The sequence below is a fragment of the Oncorhynchus masou genome, chromosome 31, assembly GCF_036934945.1.
Source record: "Oncorhynchus masou masou isolate Uvic2021 chromosome 31, UVic_Omas_1.1, whole genome shotgun sequence".
Taxonomy (NCBI): domain Eukaryota; kingdom Metazoa; phylum Chordata; class Actinopteri; order Salmoniformes; family Salmonidae; genus Oncorhynchus; species Oncorhynchus masou.
In genome coordinates this window covers 78,781,434-78,802,643 of record NC_088242.1, presented here as the reverse complement: position 1 = coordinate 78,802,643, position 21,210 = coordinate 78,781,434, and the positions used below count along the sequence as shown (strand labels likewise).

Here is a 21,210-nt window from a genome sequence, read left to right as displayed (position 1 = left end):
GTCAGTTTTCCTTGGCAGAAGATGTATAATAATGAACGCCAACAAATGCAATATGGTTTCACCAGATTTTCTGCTTGAACCCCAACAAATACAATAGCGTTTCACCCAGCTACGCTGGCTTCAACCCCTAATTAACGTTGGAATAATTATATTAGAGCTATAAACATTGGAGGTAAAAAGCTAGCGCGCAACAGGTAGATGAAATGCTGAGCTTAGAGCAGTCTTGAGCAGTGAATAATTCATGATATGTAAATTAGTTGATCGGGTAAAATCAGTCAGTGCTGAGATGAGCTAGAAGTCAGTACGCGGTCAGTCGGCATGCCAAGGGGGCTTGACCCACTCCTTTAGTTTAGTTTTTTTGTGCATACTTCAACATCGAAATGTCTCCATCGGAATCACCTCGGGTTTTCTCTCAGAAGGAGGTAGCCAATCATTCCACCAAAAACTCATGTTGGGTATTATCGGGGACGAGAATTTATGATGTGACGGGATTCCTTCGTATTCACCCGGGTGGAGAGGCTCTGATATTAAGCCGGTCAGGGAATGATATCAGGATGGAGATGGCGGGACCCCCACACCGGCACTCGGAGAACGCAAGGCGGTGGATGGAACAGTACTACATCGGAGAGCTGGACACAGACGGTAGTGCCGATGAAATACAGGTGCAGCCTATATGCCAATAAAGAGCCTTCAAAGAGAACAACAAGTATATCTCAGATACTTTAACTCAAGCATAGTTTATTGTCTGTGACTGAAAGTAGACTACAGTGAAGTAGGATATGCTTCATTTTCTCATTGTAAAACGGAACTTGCTGCACATGTAAGTGTGATTTTTCACATCTGCTTTGAGACGCATTTCCTATTTGCATCTATTTATCTCATTTCCCCTATTTGTAAACCACATGCACGTGTTTTGTAAACATTAATGTTGATCGAACGTACAGTACATTAGATGAGTAAAGACAGTATTTTATAGGAGTGGATTTTCACAAAAATAAGTGAATTTCCTGAGTTACAAATATATATATATTTTTTTTGGTATTGTCGCTTGATGTTTGGCCTATTGCATTTCTTTAATTCCTCCTATTTTTCTTCTGTGAGGAATAAGATAGCTCTGTGTGGCTCCACTTGTCTCACTCTTGGCAGGGGCAACTTTGGATACTTGGGCTTTTCTTGAAGGATAAAATTGCCTGGCTTGCTCTGCCAGCCGCAATTGCTTTCTATTGGCTGCCCGTTGAACCTGAACAAATAGAGGAGAGGCTAAGTTTGTCATTCATCATACTCTCTAATGTGGAGGCATTAGGACATGATGGCACAACAATATTTTTGTGTTAAGAATGTGAAGGAATATACTATTCCCATATACAGTGGGCATAGAATGTCACCAACCCCATTCAAAATGTTCACATTTTGTTGCCTTACAGCCTCAAATGAAAACACAAAATGCAACTTCCCCCCCCCCCCCCAGCTTTATTTACAAAACAGTAAGCCACAATATCCAAGTGCGAAAACCCCCCTCACATGATTTACAATTCAAACATTAAAATACCCTACTTGGATAAGTGAACATCCCCCTGAGTTAAACCTTGGTGGAACCACCTTTGCTTGAATTACAGCCATGAGTCTCTTTGAATACGTCTCTACTAACTTTGCACACCCAGACTGTGCAATATGTGCCCATTCTTCCTTGCAGAATTGTTCAAGCTCAGTCAAATTGCACAGTGACAGCTCATGGACTGCACTCTTCAAGTCATTCCACAGATTCTCGATTAGTTCGGGCTCTGACTAGGCCACTCAAGGACATTCACCTTCTTGTTCTGCAGCCACTGTACAGTTGCTTTGGGTCATTATCATGCTGAAACGTGACCGATCTTCCCATTTTCAACTTCCTGGAATATGGCTGCAGGTTCTCCTCAAGAATCTGTCTGCATTTTGCACTGTCCATTTTCCCTTCTATTCTGACAAATGCTCCAGTCACTGCTGAAGAGAAACACCACCACAACAGGATGCCGCCACCACTGTGCTTTACTTGAGGCATGGTGTTCTTTACAGTAGGCATGGTGTTCTTTACTGTAGGCATGGTGTTCTTTACTGTAGGCACGGTGTTCTTTACTGTAGGCACGGTGTTCTTTACTGTAGGCACGGTGTTCTTTACTGTAGGCACGGTGTTATTTTACTGTAGGCACGGTGTTCTTTAACTGTAGGCACGGTGTTCTTTAACTGTAGGCACGGTGTTCTTTAACTGTAGGCACGGTGTTCTTTAACTGTAGGCACGGTGTTCTTTAACTGTAGGCACGGTGTTCTTTGACTGGAGGCACGGTGTTCTTTAACTGTAGGCACGGTGTTCTTTAACTGGAGGCACGGTGTTCTTTAACTGTAGGCACGGTGTTCTTTAACTGTTCTTTGACTGGGCACGGTGTTCTTTGACTGGAGGCACGGTGTTCTTTAACTGGAGGCACGGTGTTCTTTAACTGGAGGCACGGTGTTCTTTAACTGGAGGCACGGTGTTCTTTAACTGGAGGCACGGTGTTCTTTAACTGGAGGCACGGTGTTCTTTAAATGGGTGTTCTTTAACTGGAGGCACGGTGTTCTTTAACTGGAGGCACGGTGTTCTTTAAATGGAGGCACGGTGTTCTTTAACTGGAGGCACGGTGTTCTTTAACTGGAGGCACGGTGTGCTTTAACTGGAGGCACGGTGTGCTTTACTGTAGGCACGGTGTTCTTTGGGTGGAAAGATTTATTGGGTTTTCGCCAGACATATCGTTTTCGTTCAGGCCAAAAAGTTCAATTTTGGTTGGTTATACCTCAGCAAGTTTTTAATTGCAATTGTAAGGTGGGGTGTTCACTTATCCAAATAGTGTGTTTTACTTTAATTCATCTTCTGAAGCTTTTTTAGGTTACACTCTTTTCATTTGGCTATTGTGGGTTAATGTGTGTAAATAAAGCCGTGAAAAAGTCTGATTTTAGTTTTCATTTCAGGCTCGACGGCAACAAAAGGTGAACATTTTTGAAAGGGGGTGGTTACTTTCATTACCCTCTGTATAACAGAGATTTGTTGCTATCATAATAGACAGTCTATTAAAACATCCATTTGGAACGATCAATGCTTTCATGTCCTGGATCAGATCTCATGGAGAAGGAGCCAAATGGCTCCCTATTCCCTATATAATGCACTACTTTTAACCAGGACCCATAGGATTGATGTTGTATCTTTAGTGTTTGTAGACTGCATACAAGCCAGTGTTTCTGATGAGTTTACAAAAGTGGAGGCTGGTGGGCGGAGCTATAGGAGGACGGGCTGGAGTTAACGGTTGGAATGGAATTATTGGAACGGTATCAAACATATGGAAACCACACGTTTGAGTTCTTTCCTTTTATTCCATTCCAGCCATTACAATGAGCCCGTCCTCCTATAGCTCCTCCCACCGGACTCCACAGTGTGGAGTTGATGACATTTTAAAGAGCGTTGTCAAAGTAGAAAAAGACTCTCAGCCGAAGAGTGGAACATTTTAAAATTCAGGCATGTTACCATGACAACATAATCAAAAGAGCGAAACATGGTGTGTGTTTTAAAATTATTTTTATTTATTTACTTGCAACAAAGGTTTTGTCAGAAAGGCAATTCCTTTCAGAATCTCACTGTTTTTATTTTAAAACTGGTAAATCCTGTCTGAGTCAGATTTGACCCACTATGCAAGCAGAGTACTGTATGACCCATAACATAGTCAGCGAATTTGAAACTTTCCATCACTCTCATGGTGGTAGGCGACATGCAGGTTTAGTTGGAGAGGGAGTTGAAATCAATGTCTTCCAGAAAATGAAGATAGGATAAAACAGATTCTCTCCTCCAGTACCTAGTGTGGGCAAAGGGGGGGCATGTGGTTTTGTCACTGTCTTGATCCAGTTTTACCACAGTTAAACACTGTGTCACTGTCTTGATCCCATTTACCACTGTTAAACACTGCCACTGTCTTGATCCTGTTAACCACAGTTACACACAGGGCTCTATTTTTGTCTGCCTTTAAGGAGGAGCTTATTGACTAAGGAGGCGCTTATTGACTACATTTGGCATGTCTGTGTCCAGACTGCAATTTACAGTAGGCCTTGATCCTGTTAACCACAGTTGAACACTGTCACTGTGTTGATCCTGTTAAAGGGGCAGTGCAATTAAACACTTGATTTTCCTGTTTTTTTTTATATTTCCAAACGATGAGGTCGAAATAACACTCTGAAATGTAGATTTTTTGTGTGTGTAAGAGCTGTTTAAAAAAAAATGCCTTGAATTTCAGCCTGTTCAGGTGGGATGGAACTTTCAGCCCACATCATGATGTCACAATGTCATCTGATTTATAATAGACCAATGACTGTTAATCTGGGCAAGGGGGTGGGCTCTCAACTATCCTATCAGGCAATCAGGGCGGTGTATGTAAGTATCTTCAAATTTGTTTGCTCATGCCTACATGGTCAGATTGGCCCTTGAAATGCTCAAAGGAGGGTCAGGGAAATAAATAATAAAACAATATACTTTTTAGTTATTTTCATTGAACACACAGTGATTTGAGACATACAGTGATGATAAAAAAGGAATAAATAACTGCATGGGGGTTTTAACCACAGTTAAACACTTTGAACTGTTCCCTTGTGCTCGTCATTAGTTATGCCTTAGTATGTCATTTCAACCATGTTCATCTCACTGAGTCTGATTTTCTCACTTCAATTCAAACCATCGGGTTTAGTTTCAATTGACAGGCTTCTGTTTCACATGTTAACTTTCACTTGTGAAAATCTGATATTCAGTTTCAAATGTAAAAAAACATTCATGTGGAATAGCAAGTACACATGTGGAAATCTAATTTGCAGGTTCAGATTTAAGAACTCCAACTGTGAAAATCTCACTTTCACTTGTGGAATTGGAGATTCACATGTGGGGTTGAAATAATGTTTTTCTCCTCACATGTGAAAAGATGGTGTTAGCATGTTGCAGTAGCAATGTTTTCACTGGTGGAATTAGGGGACCACATCTAAAATGTACAAGTGTCCAAACCACGTGTCTTACTCATGAAAATAATAAATATACAGTACCATTCAAAAGTTTGGACAAACCTACTCATTCAGTGGTTTTTCTTTATTTTTTAAAACTAATTTCTACATTGTAGAATAGGTAGTGAAGACTTCAAAACTATGAAATAACACACATGGAATCATGTAGTAACTGAAAAAGTGTTAAACAAATCACATTACATTTTTTTGTTGGAATGACCAGTTTTTGCCGGGGGAGCCGCCTTCCTCAAACCTATTCTATCAGTGATTAAGAGACTAACATCTTATGCTGAGCTAAAAGCACATAGAACATATAAAATCATCTTTCTATGCCTACTTCCTGATATTAGTGTTATTTAGGTCTACAAAGGCCCAGCATTATCCTGGTCATTTATAATGTTCATGTGTGCTAAACTGTATATGCAGACTGGTCACAGACTTGACGTAACATAGTAAACTTAAACCCGGGAAACTGAAATGTAGTATGATAAATTATGTTTGGTATTGTTACTTAAAGAAAAAATGAAAGGAGGGTGGTTGGTTGGTGTGGATGGGTAGACGCATAACATGAACGTCTAGCAACCGAAAGGTTGTGTATTTGAATCTCATCATGGACAACTTCAGAATTTTTTTGTAATTAGCAACTTGGCAACAACTTATTACTTTTTTGCTGTTTTGCAATTACTTTGCATATTAGCAAATCCTTCCGTTAACCCTTTAACTGTAACCCCTAACCCCAAGCCTAGCTAATGTTAGCCAGATAGCTAATGTTAGAAACCGAGCTACCTAGCTAACCTTGATTGTAATCTGTAACATATCATACAAATTGTAATTAGTAACATACACAAATGAATACATACCATACAAAATATAAGATATACTAAATGGAGTGTCTCGGATTTACGTACAGAATAATATGAAATGCTGAGACCATGTTGGTATATGTGGAGATCTGTGAGCTTTGAATTTTCTACATGCTAAATATGAATCTGTATATTGAAGAGTTCCCAGTTTCCACCGCAAGAGATTTTCAGTGGTTGCCTGCTGCTCAGACTGAATCTAGCTCAACTCACTGGTCACCATGTCCATATCGTGTTTGAAATCTATAAGGGCTTTTCTGGGATATTGTGGGAAAATAATGGCAGTGTCTTGTCTAACTGTGCATGTAGTAACATGATACCAAGTCCCAAACGTCTCCAGCTACAGTTTCTCTCTCTGCTTGTAGTACCATCCCTATCCACCCAACTGAAAGAAAGATAATTTGTGTGTTTGTGAATGAGTTATCTTGATTTCTTGCCAGTCAGGTTTGACTGGTTTTATTAGTGAGAGGAGCTGAGTTATCCTGCTATCCTAACTTAAACCTCTGTGTGTTTGAGGAGAGGGAGAGGGCTCACACCACCATACCCTGCTACTGTTTCTCTCCACAATGTCTTCCTCAAGAAAAAGTCACACTTTTATAAAGACATCTTACTCCCCTAAATGGAATCATTGTTATATGGCAGACAAATTCCTAAAATTTGAAACACCCTGCCTGGGACTGTTTTTACACTTTAATAAACAGCTGAGGTGACATTTGTACAAGGTGACTGTTGTCACTTGAATGCATGTGCCATAAGTTACTTTAATTGTGTAATTAAGTCAACCTCAATTACTTCATTACCCACTTGCTGCAATTAGCAATTTGCAGCCGAGATGTGACAAGGTGGTAGTTTCATACCCAATAGGCCCAGGGTTGAGAAAGCGAGAGAGCCTGCTCATACACATTTCAACAGAGCCATTTCAACTGATGTGAATGAGACTTATCTGACAATGAGGTCAGTGGCGGTTGGTGCCATTTTACAACCTAGCCTAGAAATGAACGTTTATAACGTCGGTGCACAGGTTGAGACAAATTGGACTAATCAAGGTGACAGACAGTGAGGCATTCAATACCGCCTTAACTCTTGCTTGCATCTAGTTGATCTGGGGTGTGATCATTAGTCCAAACAGTTGAAAAATGTTCTGTTTTGCAACTTAAACTAGAGTTTCCATTGGACAAGTTCAGGTTGGTCCATCCCGTTTCATTACGATTCTCATTTTGCAACAGAATCGGCTGAATGAACACACCCCTGATCACCTTCACACACAGTTGACTTTCATAGCAGGCACATACAGCATCGTCACTTTGCCCGTTGTCTAGTTCCTTCTGACATCAAAACACTCTCCTCCTCTCACCTTTTCCCTTTACTTGTGGACTTCAGTGCACTACACAACAGCTGTTTGTGAACAGGTGGGAAAAAAAACTCCAAGCCAAATGTTCATACATCACCGCTACACAACCTACATCATTGTCACCATATTAGCTAACGTCATAGTCAACATAGCTACTAGAACTAATGTAAACTCACTCACTTTTGTACATCGCCTTGGTCCTTACAACTGACCTTATTTTAGCGCCCCAAAAACATAATACTTCTAGATCAACTGTAATGTCAATACCATTGTAAAGCACAATTCCTCCCCTTTCTAACAGAATCAATTAGATGACCTAAACACTGCCCGTTTCTGCATAATTCAACAAGGCAATGAGCTCCGTCGGGTCTTTTTAGAAATGGCGGGCGGGGAAGCAAAACTAATGCGTGATAGTGAGAAGGAGAGATGTTGTGTGGAAAAATAGCTTTTTTTTCACTCGATCTGTCCAACTTATCACCTTATTGCCTCTAAAATGTAAATAAAACACTATAAAAAGTTCATATAATGTGTCATTACATACCTATTTGAAGGTTTGTGTTGAATTTGAATCTGGTTTTGAGGGCGGCGCTAAAGTGATCTTCAGAAGTAAACAGTGGCTTTGAGAATGATGATCACATGCAGTGATGATGCAAAAAATGACTAGGTATCCCCCCCTTACCCCCGTCACTGTCCATTTCTTGTTTTTAAACGATGAGAGAAGTGCTACACCTGGTGGAGAGCGACTGTAAGACAGAAATAGTTGCTTTATGCGTGCTGTATGTTACGGCATGACACGTCACTATGTAATGGAGAGTCAGTTTTTTAAAACTTTTCTCCAATACTATAGAGCCATTATCATGTCGATCAATGCTTGAATAGAAACGTAGTTCATACCCCAGATTTTGAAGTCAACACAGTCACTACAGTCCCATTCGTTTTCTTTGCAGCGTTTGTTTGAATGTTGTGGTTTCGCACATTTGTACGGAATGGGGTGAGTTTACGTTCACGTATTAGTAAACCCACAAACCAATCCATGTGTACAATCATGCAGTACAGTGTATAGCTAGCAGTTACACCGGCGGGCCCTGGCGGCAATAAATTAATAAAACCGAAAGCTTACCTTGAGTTGGAAGAGTTGCGGTGTTGGATAGCCTTAGCCAGCTAGCTAACATAAATAGCATCCTCTCTGTTTGAGTCCGGTTGTTGTTTAGACTAAAATAGTTGCATTAGCTAGCTAAGTAAGTGAAATGTAAAATAAGAAGAAAAAAATTAAATGAAAAAATATATATTTTTTTAAAGAAATGAATTAAACTGTTCTTTCTTTCTCTTTGAGTCAACCACTGACCACAGTTTAAGCACTCCAGTGCCAGTTAGCTGTAGCTTATGCTTTCAGTACTTGATTAATTCTCTGATCCTTTTGATTGCACGGACAACATGTCAATTCTTGCTGCAAGAGCTCAGATAGGTTGGATGACATTTCCGGATGTCATCATAATTACTGTGTAAGTCAATTGAAGGGGTTGAGAACCATGAGCCTCCTAGGTTTTGTATTGAAGTCAATGTACCCAGAGGAGGTCGGAAAATAACTTTCCTCCGGCTACACCATGGTGCTACCCTAGAGAGTGCTGTAGACCTTCATTGCAAAACAGTATGTTTTAATCAGTAATTTGGTGACGTGAATATACACTGCTCAAAAAAAAGGGAACACTAAAATAACACATCCTAGATCTGAATGAATGAAATATTCTTATTAAATACTTTTTTCTTTACATAGTTGAATGTGCTGACAACAAAATCACACCAAAATGATCAATGGAAATCAAATTTATCAACCCATGGAGGTCTGGATTTGGAGTCACACTAAAAAATAAAGTGGAAAACCACACTACAGGCTGATCCAACTTTGTAATGTCCTTAAAACAAGTCAAAATGAGGCTCAGTAGTGTGTGTGGCCTCCACGTGCCTGTATGACCTCCCTACAACACCTGGGCATGCTCCTGATGAGGTGGCGGATGGTCTCCTGAGGGATCTCCTCCCAGACCTGGACTAAAGCATCCGCCAACTCCTGGACAGTCTGTGGTGCAACGTGGCGTTGGTGGATGGAGCGAGACATGATGTCCCAGATGTGCTCAATTGGATTCAGGTCTGGGGAACGGGCGGGCCAGTCCATAGCATCAATGCCTTCCTCTTGTAGGAACTGCTGACACACTCCAGCCACATGAGGTCTAGCATTGTCTTGCATTAGGAGGAACCCAGGGCCAATCGCACCAGCATATGGTCTCACAAGGGGTCTGAGGATCTCATCTCGGTACCTAATGGGAGTCAGGCTACCTCTGGCGAGCACATGGAGGGCTGTGCGGCCCCCCCCAAAGAAATGCCACCCCACACCATGACTGACCAACTGCCAAACCGGTCATGCTGGAGGATGTTGCAGGCAGCAGAACGTTCTCCACGGCTTCTCCAGACTGTCACGTGCTCAGTGTGAACCTGCTTTCATCTGTGAAGAGCACAGGGCGCCAGTGGGGATTTTGCCAATCTTGGTGTTCCCTGGCAAATGCCAAACGTTACATTTACATTACATTTAAATCATTTAGCAGACGCTCTTATCCAGAGCGACTTACAAATTGGTGAATTCACCTTCTGACATCAGTGGAACAGCCACTTTACAATAGTGCATCTAAATCATTTAAGGGGGGGGGGGGGGGTGAGAAGGATTACTTTATCCTATCCTAGGTATTCCAAACGTTCTGCACGGTGTTGGGCTATAAGCACAACCCCCACCTGTGGGTGTCGGGCCCTCATACCACCCCCATGGAGTCTGTTTCTGACCGTTTGAGCAGACACATGCACATTTGAGGGCTGCTGAAGGTCATTTTTCAGGGCTCTGGCAGTGCTCCTCCTGCTCCTCCTTGCACAAAGGCTGAGATAGCGGTCCTGCTGCTGGGTTGTTGCCCTCCTACAGCCTCCTCCACGTCTCCTGATGTACTGGCCTGTCTCCTGGTAGCGCCTCCATGCTCTGGACACTACGCTGACAGACACAGCAAACCTTCTTGCCACAGCTCGCATTGATGTGCCATCCTGGATGAGCTGCACTACCTGAGCCACTTGTGTGGGTTGTAGACTCCGTCTCATGCTACCACTAGAGTGAAAGCACCGCCAGCATTCAAAAGTGACCAAAACATCAGCCAGGAAGCATAGGAACTGAGAAGTGGTCTGTGGTCACTACCTTCAGAACCACTCCTTTATTGGGGGTGTCTTGCTAATTGCCTATAATTTCCACCTGTAGTCTATTCCATTTGCACAACAGCATGTGAAATTTATTGTCAATCAGTGTTGCTTCCTAAGTGGACAGTTTGATTTCACAGAAGTGTGATTGACTTGGAGTTACATTGTGTTGTTTAAGTGTTCCCTTTTATTTTTTTGAGCAGTGTATTTAGCATAGTTTCATCTAAAAATTACAACTTTATATTTCATTATTAAAACAATTCTGAAATTCCTTGAGTAGGATGGACCACCTCTAAGGAGCCTCCACTGAATGAGATGTATATTGTTTTAGTTAACACTTAATTAAGGGTGTGTGTGTGTGGCTTATTGCTCTCAACTATGTTGCCGTCTGACTGTTTACCCTGGCACATATATAATAGTGATGGTTAACAATTAACCAAGATATGAGTCACATGACCCCCAGACGAGAACTATTGATGTCGTCTGAGGGACACCTTTTTTTTAATGTGATATAATGATATGCTTAATAGAGGCTTTGACTGGGTCCTCATTGCTCCTCAAATATGCTTAGATGTGATTAATATCTTGAGGTAGATGTTTATGATCTTTTTCAAGTACTCATGTATTTGAGTAATACTGAATTTGTCTTGTCTCCTCTTGTTAACAAACTGCTCAGCTCAAGGACTCCAATTGTGTGAGTGTAAACTTTGAACCTGTATCCATTGGAAATGACTAAACAGCCCAACCCAGCAACTGTTTGCAAACACTTGAATAATCTGCTTGATACTGTTCTCAGAAACTCCCTGCTTTCTCTTATTGCTCCTTTATACAACAAGCTATCCATCCATAATCTTTCACTACAGCCTGGACTTAGCATAACTATTAGTCTGTTTGTGTGAAAGTTGAGATTGTGTCCTGATTAGGGTTGCAATGGGTCTGAAACTTTCTGGTAAATTTCTGAAATTTTTCAGGACATTTTCCAAGGGAAGTTAAGCCCCGGTCTTTGGGGAGTTTTGCGTAAATTCATTGAAATTAGCTTATAACATTGAGGCTTATTTGTGGGATACACAAGGCAATTCTAGGTCTTGTGACATATTTTGGTAAACTATCACCAATTAAATTGAATTGCAAACCTCTGCATGCACAGTGCATTCTTCCATCACATGTATAGCTGATTTTCAAGATCTTGCAGACTGAGATGCTTTTGAGCCCACACTACTTCACTGTCTAAGCCAAGGACTACATGCTTTCTGGTAAGTTTTAATTACAATACTGGGTGGGGTGAATATATTTTATGACATACACCATTTTTTTGTTAAATAGTAGCCTACAGCAAAGTGTGTTTTTAAATAAATTCTAACTTGTTAACAATTTCTGCTAGTTAGTTGATGATACCATGTGGGTTTTAGCTTACATGAGCCTGCTAACGGAGGAGTGTTAATCTTGGATATAAGGGGCGCTATTTTAGTTTTTGGATGAAAAACATTCCCGTTTCAAACAAGATATTTTGTCACGAAAATATGCTCTACTATGCATATCATTGACAGATTCGGAAAGAAAACACTCTGACGTTTCCAAAACTGCAAAGATATTGTCTGTGAGTGCCACAAAACTGATGTTACAGGCAAAACCCAAATAAAATCCAATCAGGAAGTGCCACATTTTTTGAAACCGCCTCATGCCAATGACTCCTTATATGGCTGTGAATGAGCTGCGAATGAGCTTACGTTTTCCATGCATTCCCCAAGGTGTCTACAGCATTGTGACGTATTTTTAGGCATTTCTATTGGAGAATGGCTGTAAGGGACCATATATAGCGAGAGGTCACATGGTGTCTCCCGGAGAAAATCTTGCGTAAAATACTGAGGTAGCCATTTTTCCAATCGCTTCTTATGAGAAACCAATTGCCTCGACGGATATATTATCGAATACATATGTTAAAAACACCTTGAGGATGGATCCTAAACAACGTTTGCCATTTTTCTGTCGCTATTATGGAGAAAATTTAAAAAAAGTTTGGCGTTTATAGTTGAAGTATTTTTCGGTCGATTTCTCAGCCAAGCAGGATGAACAAACAGGAGCTTTTTCGCCTACAAAAATATTATTTTTGGAAAAAAGGAACATTTGCTATCTAACTGGGAGTCTACTGAGTGAAAGCATCTGAAGTTCTTCAAAGGTAAATTATTTAATTTGATTGCTTTTCTTATTTTCGTGAAAATGTTGCCTGCTGCCAGCAGAGCCTAGCATAGCATTATGCCATGATGAACTTACAGCCAACGCTAGACAAGCATTTGTGTAACGCATATTTTGAAAATCTGAGATGACAGTGTTGTTAACAAAAGGCTAAGCTTGTGTTTTGAATATTTATTTAATTTCATTTGCAATTTTCATGAATAGGAAAAGTTGCGCTATGTTAATGCGCTTGAGGCTATGATTACGCTCCCGGATTCACCTGTTTCCATACATGTTTCATTTTTAAACATTCTTACGAAGGAGTTGTTTTAATCTAACTGCTTAAATATTTATCTGTACATGGAATTGTTTTTACTAATTTTCAAATTTTTACAGGAAAATCCTCCTGGAATCAGAAGTTTTTTTGTCAATGGATGTCTTGCCCAAGCTGTGTATGCAACTGGTTCACCTCTGATGCTCACAGGCAAAGTGTATTGGAAGAGATTTCTGAATGTTCTTCGCCCAGCATACACCCCAGCAACCATGCATGCTTTATCTACTCATTTTCTGGATGCAGAGTTCAACAGAATTCAAGTGAAGGTCAAGCAAATCATAGAGAAAGCAGACTGTATTGCAATCATCTCTGATTGGTGGTCTAATGTTTGTGGGCAAGGAATAATTAACTACATAATCTCCGCCCCTCAACCAGTATTCTACAAGAGCAGGGACAACAGACACACCAGTCTCTACATTGCAGATGAGCTGAAGACAGCCATCAATGACCTTGGACCACAGAAGGTATTTGCCCTGGTGACAGACAATGCTGTGAACATGAAGGCTGCTTGGTCTAAAGTGGAGGAGTCCTACCCTCACAGTACACCCATTTGGCTCTGCAGCTCATGCATTGAATCTGCTCCTCAAGGACATCGTGGCACTGAAAACAATGGATACACTCTACAAGAGAGCCAAGGAAATTGTTAGGTATGTGAAGGGTCATGAAGTTATAGCAGCAACCTATCTCACCAAGCAAAGTGAGAAAAATAAGAGCACCACATTGAAGCTGCCCTGCAAAATCCATTAGGGTGGTGTTGTCATCATGTTTGACAGTCTCCTGGAGGGGAAGGAGTCTCTCCAAGAAATGGCCATAGCAGTCTGCAGATATGGACAGCCCCATCAAGAAGATCCTCCTGGATTATGTATTTTGGGAGGGAGTGGTAAAGAGCCTGAAACCTATAGCAGTAGCCATTGCATGGATTAAGGGAGGAAATGTCATCCTGTCTGATGTTCACTTCACTGTTGCAACAAGCAGAGGATACTGCAGTTCTGAAATGCATCAAATAGCGTGAACTTCTGCCTGAAGCTCATACAGTGCCTTGCGAAAGTATTCGGCCCCCTTGAACTTTGCGACCTTTTGCCACATTTCAGGCTTCAAACATAAAGATATAAAACTGTATTTTTTTGTGGAGAATCAACAACAAGTGGGACAAAATCATGAAGTGGAACGACATTTATTGGATATTTCAAACTTTTTTAACAAATCAAAAACTGAAACATTGGGCGTGCAAAATTATTCAGCCCCTTTACTTTCAGTGCAGCAAACTCTCTCCAGAAGTTCAGTGAGGATCTCTGAATGATCCAATGTTCTATTTTTGTTTCATCAGACCAGAGGACATTTCTCCAAAAAGTACGAACTTTGTCCCCATGTGCAGTTGCAGACTGTTTTGACCTGAAAATGTTGTCTGTCCCTGCTGGCTTGTCATTTGATTGCATGGCTTTTAAAATTATATCATCCAGTTATCTCACTGTGGTACTCACGTATCACTCCCCTTAAACAGTCTCTATTACTACAGAGTTTTCTGAGCTGATCAACTCTGTGTCCTACTCTCTCCAATGTTGTTATCCCAGGTTAGGTATTCTCAAACTGGGGTACCTCCAAGGGTACGTGCAATGCCGTTGGGGGTATGCCAAGTACAATTGTGATTCACATTTAAAATGAAAATAATTTAAAAACAATTTTTCTTCACATTTTCAAACAGTCCATTTATATTTTCCAACGGGGCTGTCCATTTGGGTCAGGTTTTTTTCTCACCCGAGTAGCCTCATTTCACTGCCAAAAATAAAATGAAACCATCTAGTGTTCAGTGAAATAACACAGTGTCAAATACAGGTAGCCTAGTCAAATAATTAACATTCAATTACATTAACCGTTACTCTCCTGTGGGAATTCCACTAATGGTCCGTATGTAGCAAAGCTGCTGCTCATGTTGGTATCTGTACTGATGGCGCAAAAGCCATGACAGGGAGACCTAGCGGAGTGGTAACGATCATGCAAACAGTTTCTTCCAATGCCACTTGGGTACACTGCAGCATCCACTGAGAGGCTCTTGCTGCCAAGGGAAGGCCTGACAGCTTGAAAGATGTTTTGGACATTACAGTGAAAATGGTTAACTTTGATAAAGCAAGGCCTAAACTCTTGTGTATTTTCTGCACTATGCAATGATATGGGCAGCGACCATGTAACACTTTTACAACATACAGAATTGCGCTGGTTATCAAGGTGCACGGTATTGAGAGACGAGCTTAAAGTTTCCTTTACTGACCATAATTTTCACTTGTCTGACCACATGCATGATGACGAGTTTCTCACACGACTGGCATATATGGGTGATGTTTTTTCTTGCCTAAATGATCAGCATCTAGGATTACAGGGACTCTCCGCAACTAAATTCGATGTGCGGGACAAAATTGAGGCTATGATAAGAAGTTGTCGGTCTTCTCTGTCTGCATTAACAAGGACAACACACAGGTCTTTGCATCATTGTACGATTATTTTGTGTGCACATGAACTCAAGCTTACGGACAATGGCAAATGTGACATAGCGAAGCACCTGAGTGAGTTGGGAGAGCCATTACACAGGTACTTTCCCGAAACGGATGGCACAAACTGGATTCGTTATCCCTTTCATGCGCTGCCTCCAGTCCACTTACAGATATCTGAACAAGAGAGCCTCATAGAAATTGCAACAAGCGGTTCTGTGAAAACTGAATCAGAAGCCACTGCGAGATTTCTGGATTGGGCTGCGCTCAGAGTATCCTGCCTTGGCAAATCGCACTGTTAAGAAACTGATTCCCTTTGCAAAGATGTACCTATGTGAGAGTGGATTCTCGGCCCTCACTAGCATGAAAACTAAATTTAGGCACAGACTGTGTGACAAAAGACTGAGACTCTCCCCAATACAACCCAACATTGCAAAGTTATGTGCATCCTTTCAAGCACACCTTTCTCGTTAACTTGTGGTGAGTTATTCACAATGTTTGATGAACGAATAAGGTTTTATATGTAAGATGGTTAAATAAAGAGAAAGATTATTGATTAATATATTATTATTTGTGCCCTGGTCCTCTTTGTCACTTCCCACGAGCTGGGTTGTGACAAAAACTCACATACATTCATTAAACCTAAGAATGAATCGTATAGTGTGTATGTGTGTGTGGCAGGCTTACAATGATGGCAAAAAAACAACATTATGAGAGTGTGCTAACCTTGGTGCTAGAGGGGGTATGCAGCTGGAGGTTGAATGTTTTGAAGGGGTACGGGCGTATGAAAAGTTTGGGATCCACTGTCCTAGGTGATTTCAACATTCACATTGATTCATCAAAATGTTCCTCTGCTACTGGCTTCCTGAACATGCTTGACTGTCTCAATCTGGTACAGCATGTCAGCATCTCCACACACAATCATGAGCACACACTAGACCTCATCACTGGAGAAGTCCCAGCCTCATACCTGGATGTACATGAGATGGGTGTACCTGGCCATGAAAATATCTGAGTAACCCTGCAATTCAGCTCCTTACCAAGCACACTATTAAATTCAGAAACATTAAGTCCCTTGACACATCCTATTCCAGGAGTCTGTTTGAAATATTAAAACACACTCTGAACCAACTATATTAATTTGGGGACAGGTTGAAAAACATGAAACATATATGGACATATAGCTTGTTGTTGCTAGTGAATTTGTCTTGGCATATAAATATTGGGTTGTTATTTTAACTGAAATGCAAAATGTCCTTTTTTTTCTGGATCTTTGTAGAATGTTGAGTCACACGCAATAGTATGTTCTCTACTCCAACATTTAATCCACTGATAAAAGGGGAAATGAATCGTTTATAGTAACCACTCCTCCTTCAGTAGTATTCCTTGTCTTCTTCTGTGGACTTTATATTTCAGTTGGCAACCAACTTTAAGGTGCATTACCACCACCGAGTGTGGACCTAGTGGCAACTACACTTCAGTCACACCTCGGTGCTAACCAGCTTTGAGGTTCTATGTTAGGTCCTATCCTTTTCCTACTCTACATGCTTCTGCTTGGCCAGATTGTCAGACTACACAGTGTCCAATTCCACTGCTCAGCAGACTACAGGTGTACATTAAGCCTGACACAATATCTGCTCTGTCAACATTTTCTGGAAGAGGTCAAATCTTGGATGTAGAACAACTTCCCCCAAACCAATAGCAGCAAGACCCCCAGCAGATCACTAACTCCTGCAGCATCCGCCCTGTCATACATGGCCACATCATCCCCTTCATTTGAAGGTGAAATTTGACCCTGCGGTTTCCTTTTAATTGTGACATTGATCACATCTGAAAAACATTCTTCAGGTGAAAGAATAACATCTCTCACCACATTGGTGAAAAGCTAATCCATGAATTAATTTTCTCCAGAATTGATTATGGGAATGCAGTACTTGAGGGGGGGGGGGCTGCCTGAATTCAATTCATAAACTACATCCAAAACAGTGCCGCAAGGATTCTGACACAAACAAAAAAGTCTGCCCATATCACCCCATCCTTGCTGATCTCCATTGCCTACCTGTTCTTAAATAAAATTGACTATGGAATGTATTATTAGAGGGTAAGTGAAACCATCTCGTAACCCGCTCATAACTTGAGCTACTGTATGTCATTTACCTTCAGCAATGAGCATGGGTTTCTTATTGGCATATTCACCTGACATTTTACAAGAATGAATGAAGAATTCAAAAGTAATTGTTGAATAGTAAATGATGGCATGTTCAGTTGTTGCATATTGTCATGACGTTGGCCTGGGGGTAGGTTTATGACAGTCATAAATACCTCTTCCCCCTTCTTCCTCTCTACCCTACTGATGTGACATTTGCAAAACCCTTGGTTAACATAGAGATTCTGGGAACATCAGAAGGTGGGGGGAAATGAACTATATTCTGGTAATCCGACCAATTGAATTTATGTGGTGGTACTTAATGAATATGATGTCAGTTCGGTTGTCATCTGAGACATTCTCATCAATGATGACAAACTCTACAGTGGAAAGTCTGCACATTGTAGTTATCGGAATTGTTGTTCAATTTAAATGTTTGAATATAAAATTATTGGTGAAGAGATGAAATTTAATTTTAGCTTCCAAATGAGAGATTTGGGTTTTCATAAGGTTAGGGCTCTGCTCAATCAGCGGCCCGCCCCTGTGAAGAGACCTGGGTTATAAAACTTTTCATACACACCCTTCTCGCTCCACTATATAAAGCCTTGATGACAATATAACCTCCGGTTCCAAATACGTGAGGTCTGCAGCCTCTGCGTTTAAAAGGACTAACATGTCAACTACAGAACTAAGCCAACCTCAGCGTGAGCTTTGGTTGCGAATGGTATGAACTTTGAACTCTTATTCACTACACAAGTGATACATCCTAGCCATTGAGTTAGCAACAGCAGCTGCAAACATGGGCTAGGAAAGAACAGACAGAGTATCCCGACATGACAACGATGTTACTACAACGTATATCATTTACCACCAGAGACATTCTTCAAAGGACTTGGTTGGGCAACACGGCCTTCCATATACCACCAACCTACCGAAGCGCAGCTCAGAGTGAATATTTATTGCATTTTCCTTTTCCAAATGGGCAGTAATTTAGAATGCATAAGATACTGTATTTACGGAAGAGACATCGCTTCTCCCTTTGTTCCTCAGTCTTCCCGCTCTTTCACTCAAACCAATCACCCTTTTCTTTGTGTAACCAGCTGTCATATCTGTTCTGCCCGCCAGGGACGTTTTCCTTTAGGACGTAATTTGTAATCAAGGTATGATTCATTCTGTGTATATGTAATCCTGTGTGATCAGTTAGGTATTTAGTAAATAAATAATTAAACCCAATTTTGTATTGCTGATTCAACTTGTTAGCCAGGGTTCGTGAAGATAAACAAGAATTTACAACTTTCAGATGAGACTGAAATAAGTTGATGATTAATATTGACTGCTATTGATGTAAAATATTACTAGGTCTTTTTAAGAGTTTATTCTGAAGATAACAGCTCTATAAATATTTTTTCATGGTGCCCTGACTTTCTAGTTAATTACATTTACATGATTAGCTCAATCAGGTAATTGTAATTTCGGAGAAAGGATTTTATAAAATAGCATGTCATATCACTTAATCCGGCATAGCCAAAGACACGGCAATATACTGTACTTTGTTGCTTTGTTTTAAATAGTCAACACTTCTAAACGCATTCCATTGTGTAACAAGCTGAGGCATGCCTCACTCCCTGGTTGTATTAATTGTACAAACTCCTCATGTCACATCACCAAGCTTGACAGCCTGGCTATCCAAGGATCTAGTTATCCCTCACCTCTCTGTAATGTTCACCCACTTAGTTTTTAGGACAACCTAGAATATAGATGATCAGCTAATAGTACTCCACTTTGAGGAGATTCCCTGGTCCTGAGTACCAACCCACACATTCATGTAATGTGCCCTTAAACATAAAAGTATGGACATTGAAACCAGTAGATAATGATAGTGCTGACGTCATCTACATATTCCTATGGAAAATGCTGCATGAAGCCGGAGTATTTGAATTTTGAAGTGTGTCATGTCAGCCCCACAGTGGAGGCGTTATAATACCTAGTGGTCAAACAGGGAAATGGTTCCAAATGTTTTTCCACCATTCATTTTCCCCATAGTGGATTTTACAAGCACTTAAAATAAGGTCTGTGTTTCGTTGTAGGCTTACCCTGGTGTGATGTTTTGATAACCGTGTAAATCTAGGTGACTTTTATCGATATATTCGCTTCTATTTACTCTCCAGATTCGAAAATGTTAATTAGCTTGAAAGTAGACATTCAAAACTAGAAATGACTGCAAGCCCCTGCACATAATCTCTAGTTGATACAGTAGTACCTTTGCTAACTGGTATTGTGTCAATTTTAAACTTGCACAAGACTGTTCACAGATTTGTCCATTTAAAAAAAATTGTTACTAATTACTACATTTAGCTAACATTCGATTGTTAATCCAGAGATTCTACCTTTGCCTGGATTCGGCAGTCTCTTCCAGATCCTCTTGGCATTTGTAGTTCGTTATGACAGCCACATTAGCAGCTAATTTGCATGTACTTTTGGGGGGTAAATACAGTTGGCTGTATTGATAAGTCACCTTGTCCTAGAGAGATTTACACAGTTATCAAAATGTTACACCAGGGTTGTTTCCAAAATCCCCGTTTGGGAAGAATTTATGATGGGAAAATGATTGGAATCGTTCTCCTGTTTGACCTCCCAGGTTTTATGGGTATTATGACTCATACTGTGGTACTCTAAGGCAGGGGTTTCCAAACTTTAAAAAAACTCTGTCGGTAACATCCCGCGCCCCTAAAAAAACGTAAATAATAAAACCTGAACTGACATGGCTCCCGAGTGGCACATCGGTCTAAGGCACTGCATCTCAGTGCAAGAGGTGTCACTACAGTCCTTGGTTCGAATCCAGGCTGTATCACATCTGGCCGTGATTTAGAGTCCCATAGAGTGGCGCACAATTGGCCCAGTGTCGTCCGGGTTTGGCCGGGGTAGGCCGACATTGTAAATAAGTATTTGTTCTTAATTGACTTGCCTGGTTAAATTAAAAATAATTAAATGGGCTTGTTGATCTGGACACTTCTGACAAGTTATAAATGGCTCTCTAAGGTATGCAATGACTAACATGACAAGAGGAACTAATGGTGCACTTTTTAAATTTCACTTTGCATTCTATTATTACAACTTGAAGAGTGAATAATAATAATCTGAAGTACAGCCATGAGGATGTGCAGAAACAAATAACCTGCCATGATTAAAATAACCTGCCATGATTAGCCACAGACAAATCTTAACCACGTTCTATCCCCATGGTAACATTATATTGTGAATATGTTGCTTTAATGGATATCCTGACCATGTTTGCAATTTGATTTGAAGCTCACAATCCCTTTCATTGTCTCCTGTTGTTCCACAGATGGCGAGGGAGAGGAAGAAGACAGTGGATGAGGAGACTTCACCCATTAGCAAATGCAGTCAAGTCAACCTGGACACGGTGAGAGAAAAACACAACCAGAGAAAGAGTGGGAGAGAGAGAATCAGAAAGAAAACCGGAAGAAAAAAGACTAAGATCAGGTTAAGGGACATCATCTAGATCTTTCTAAGCATTAAAACCCAACCACTGCATCAGACCAGCCAGCCAGCCTGGTGATCTAATCAGGGGATGTTCT

The 21,210-nt window shown here is 40.8% G+C and overlaps 1 protein-coding gene across 1 annotated transcript in view; it reads left to right on the top strand.

Moving 5' to 3' along the window:
• The first annotated feature begins 290 nt into the window (after positions 1 to 290).
• Positions 291 to 21,210, top strand: part of LOC135524509 (fatty acid 2-hydroxylase-like) — a 54,744-nt gene continuing 33,824 nt past the window's right edge. Inside the window, exons 1-2 of the mRNA XM_064952100.1 lie at positions 291 to 662; positions 20,958 to 21,035. Coding sequence (XP_064808172.1) covers positions 381 to 662; positions 20,958 to 21,035 — 360 coding nt within the window. The 5' untranslated portion in view covers positions 291 to 380. The remainder of the gene's footprint in view (positions 663 to 20,957; positions 21,036 to 21,210) is intronic.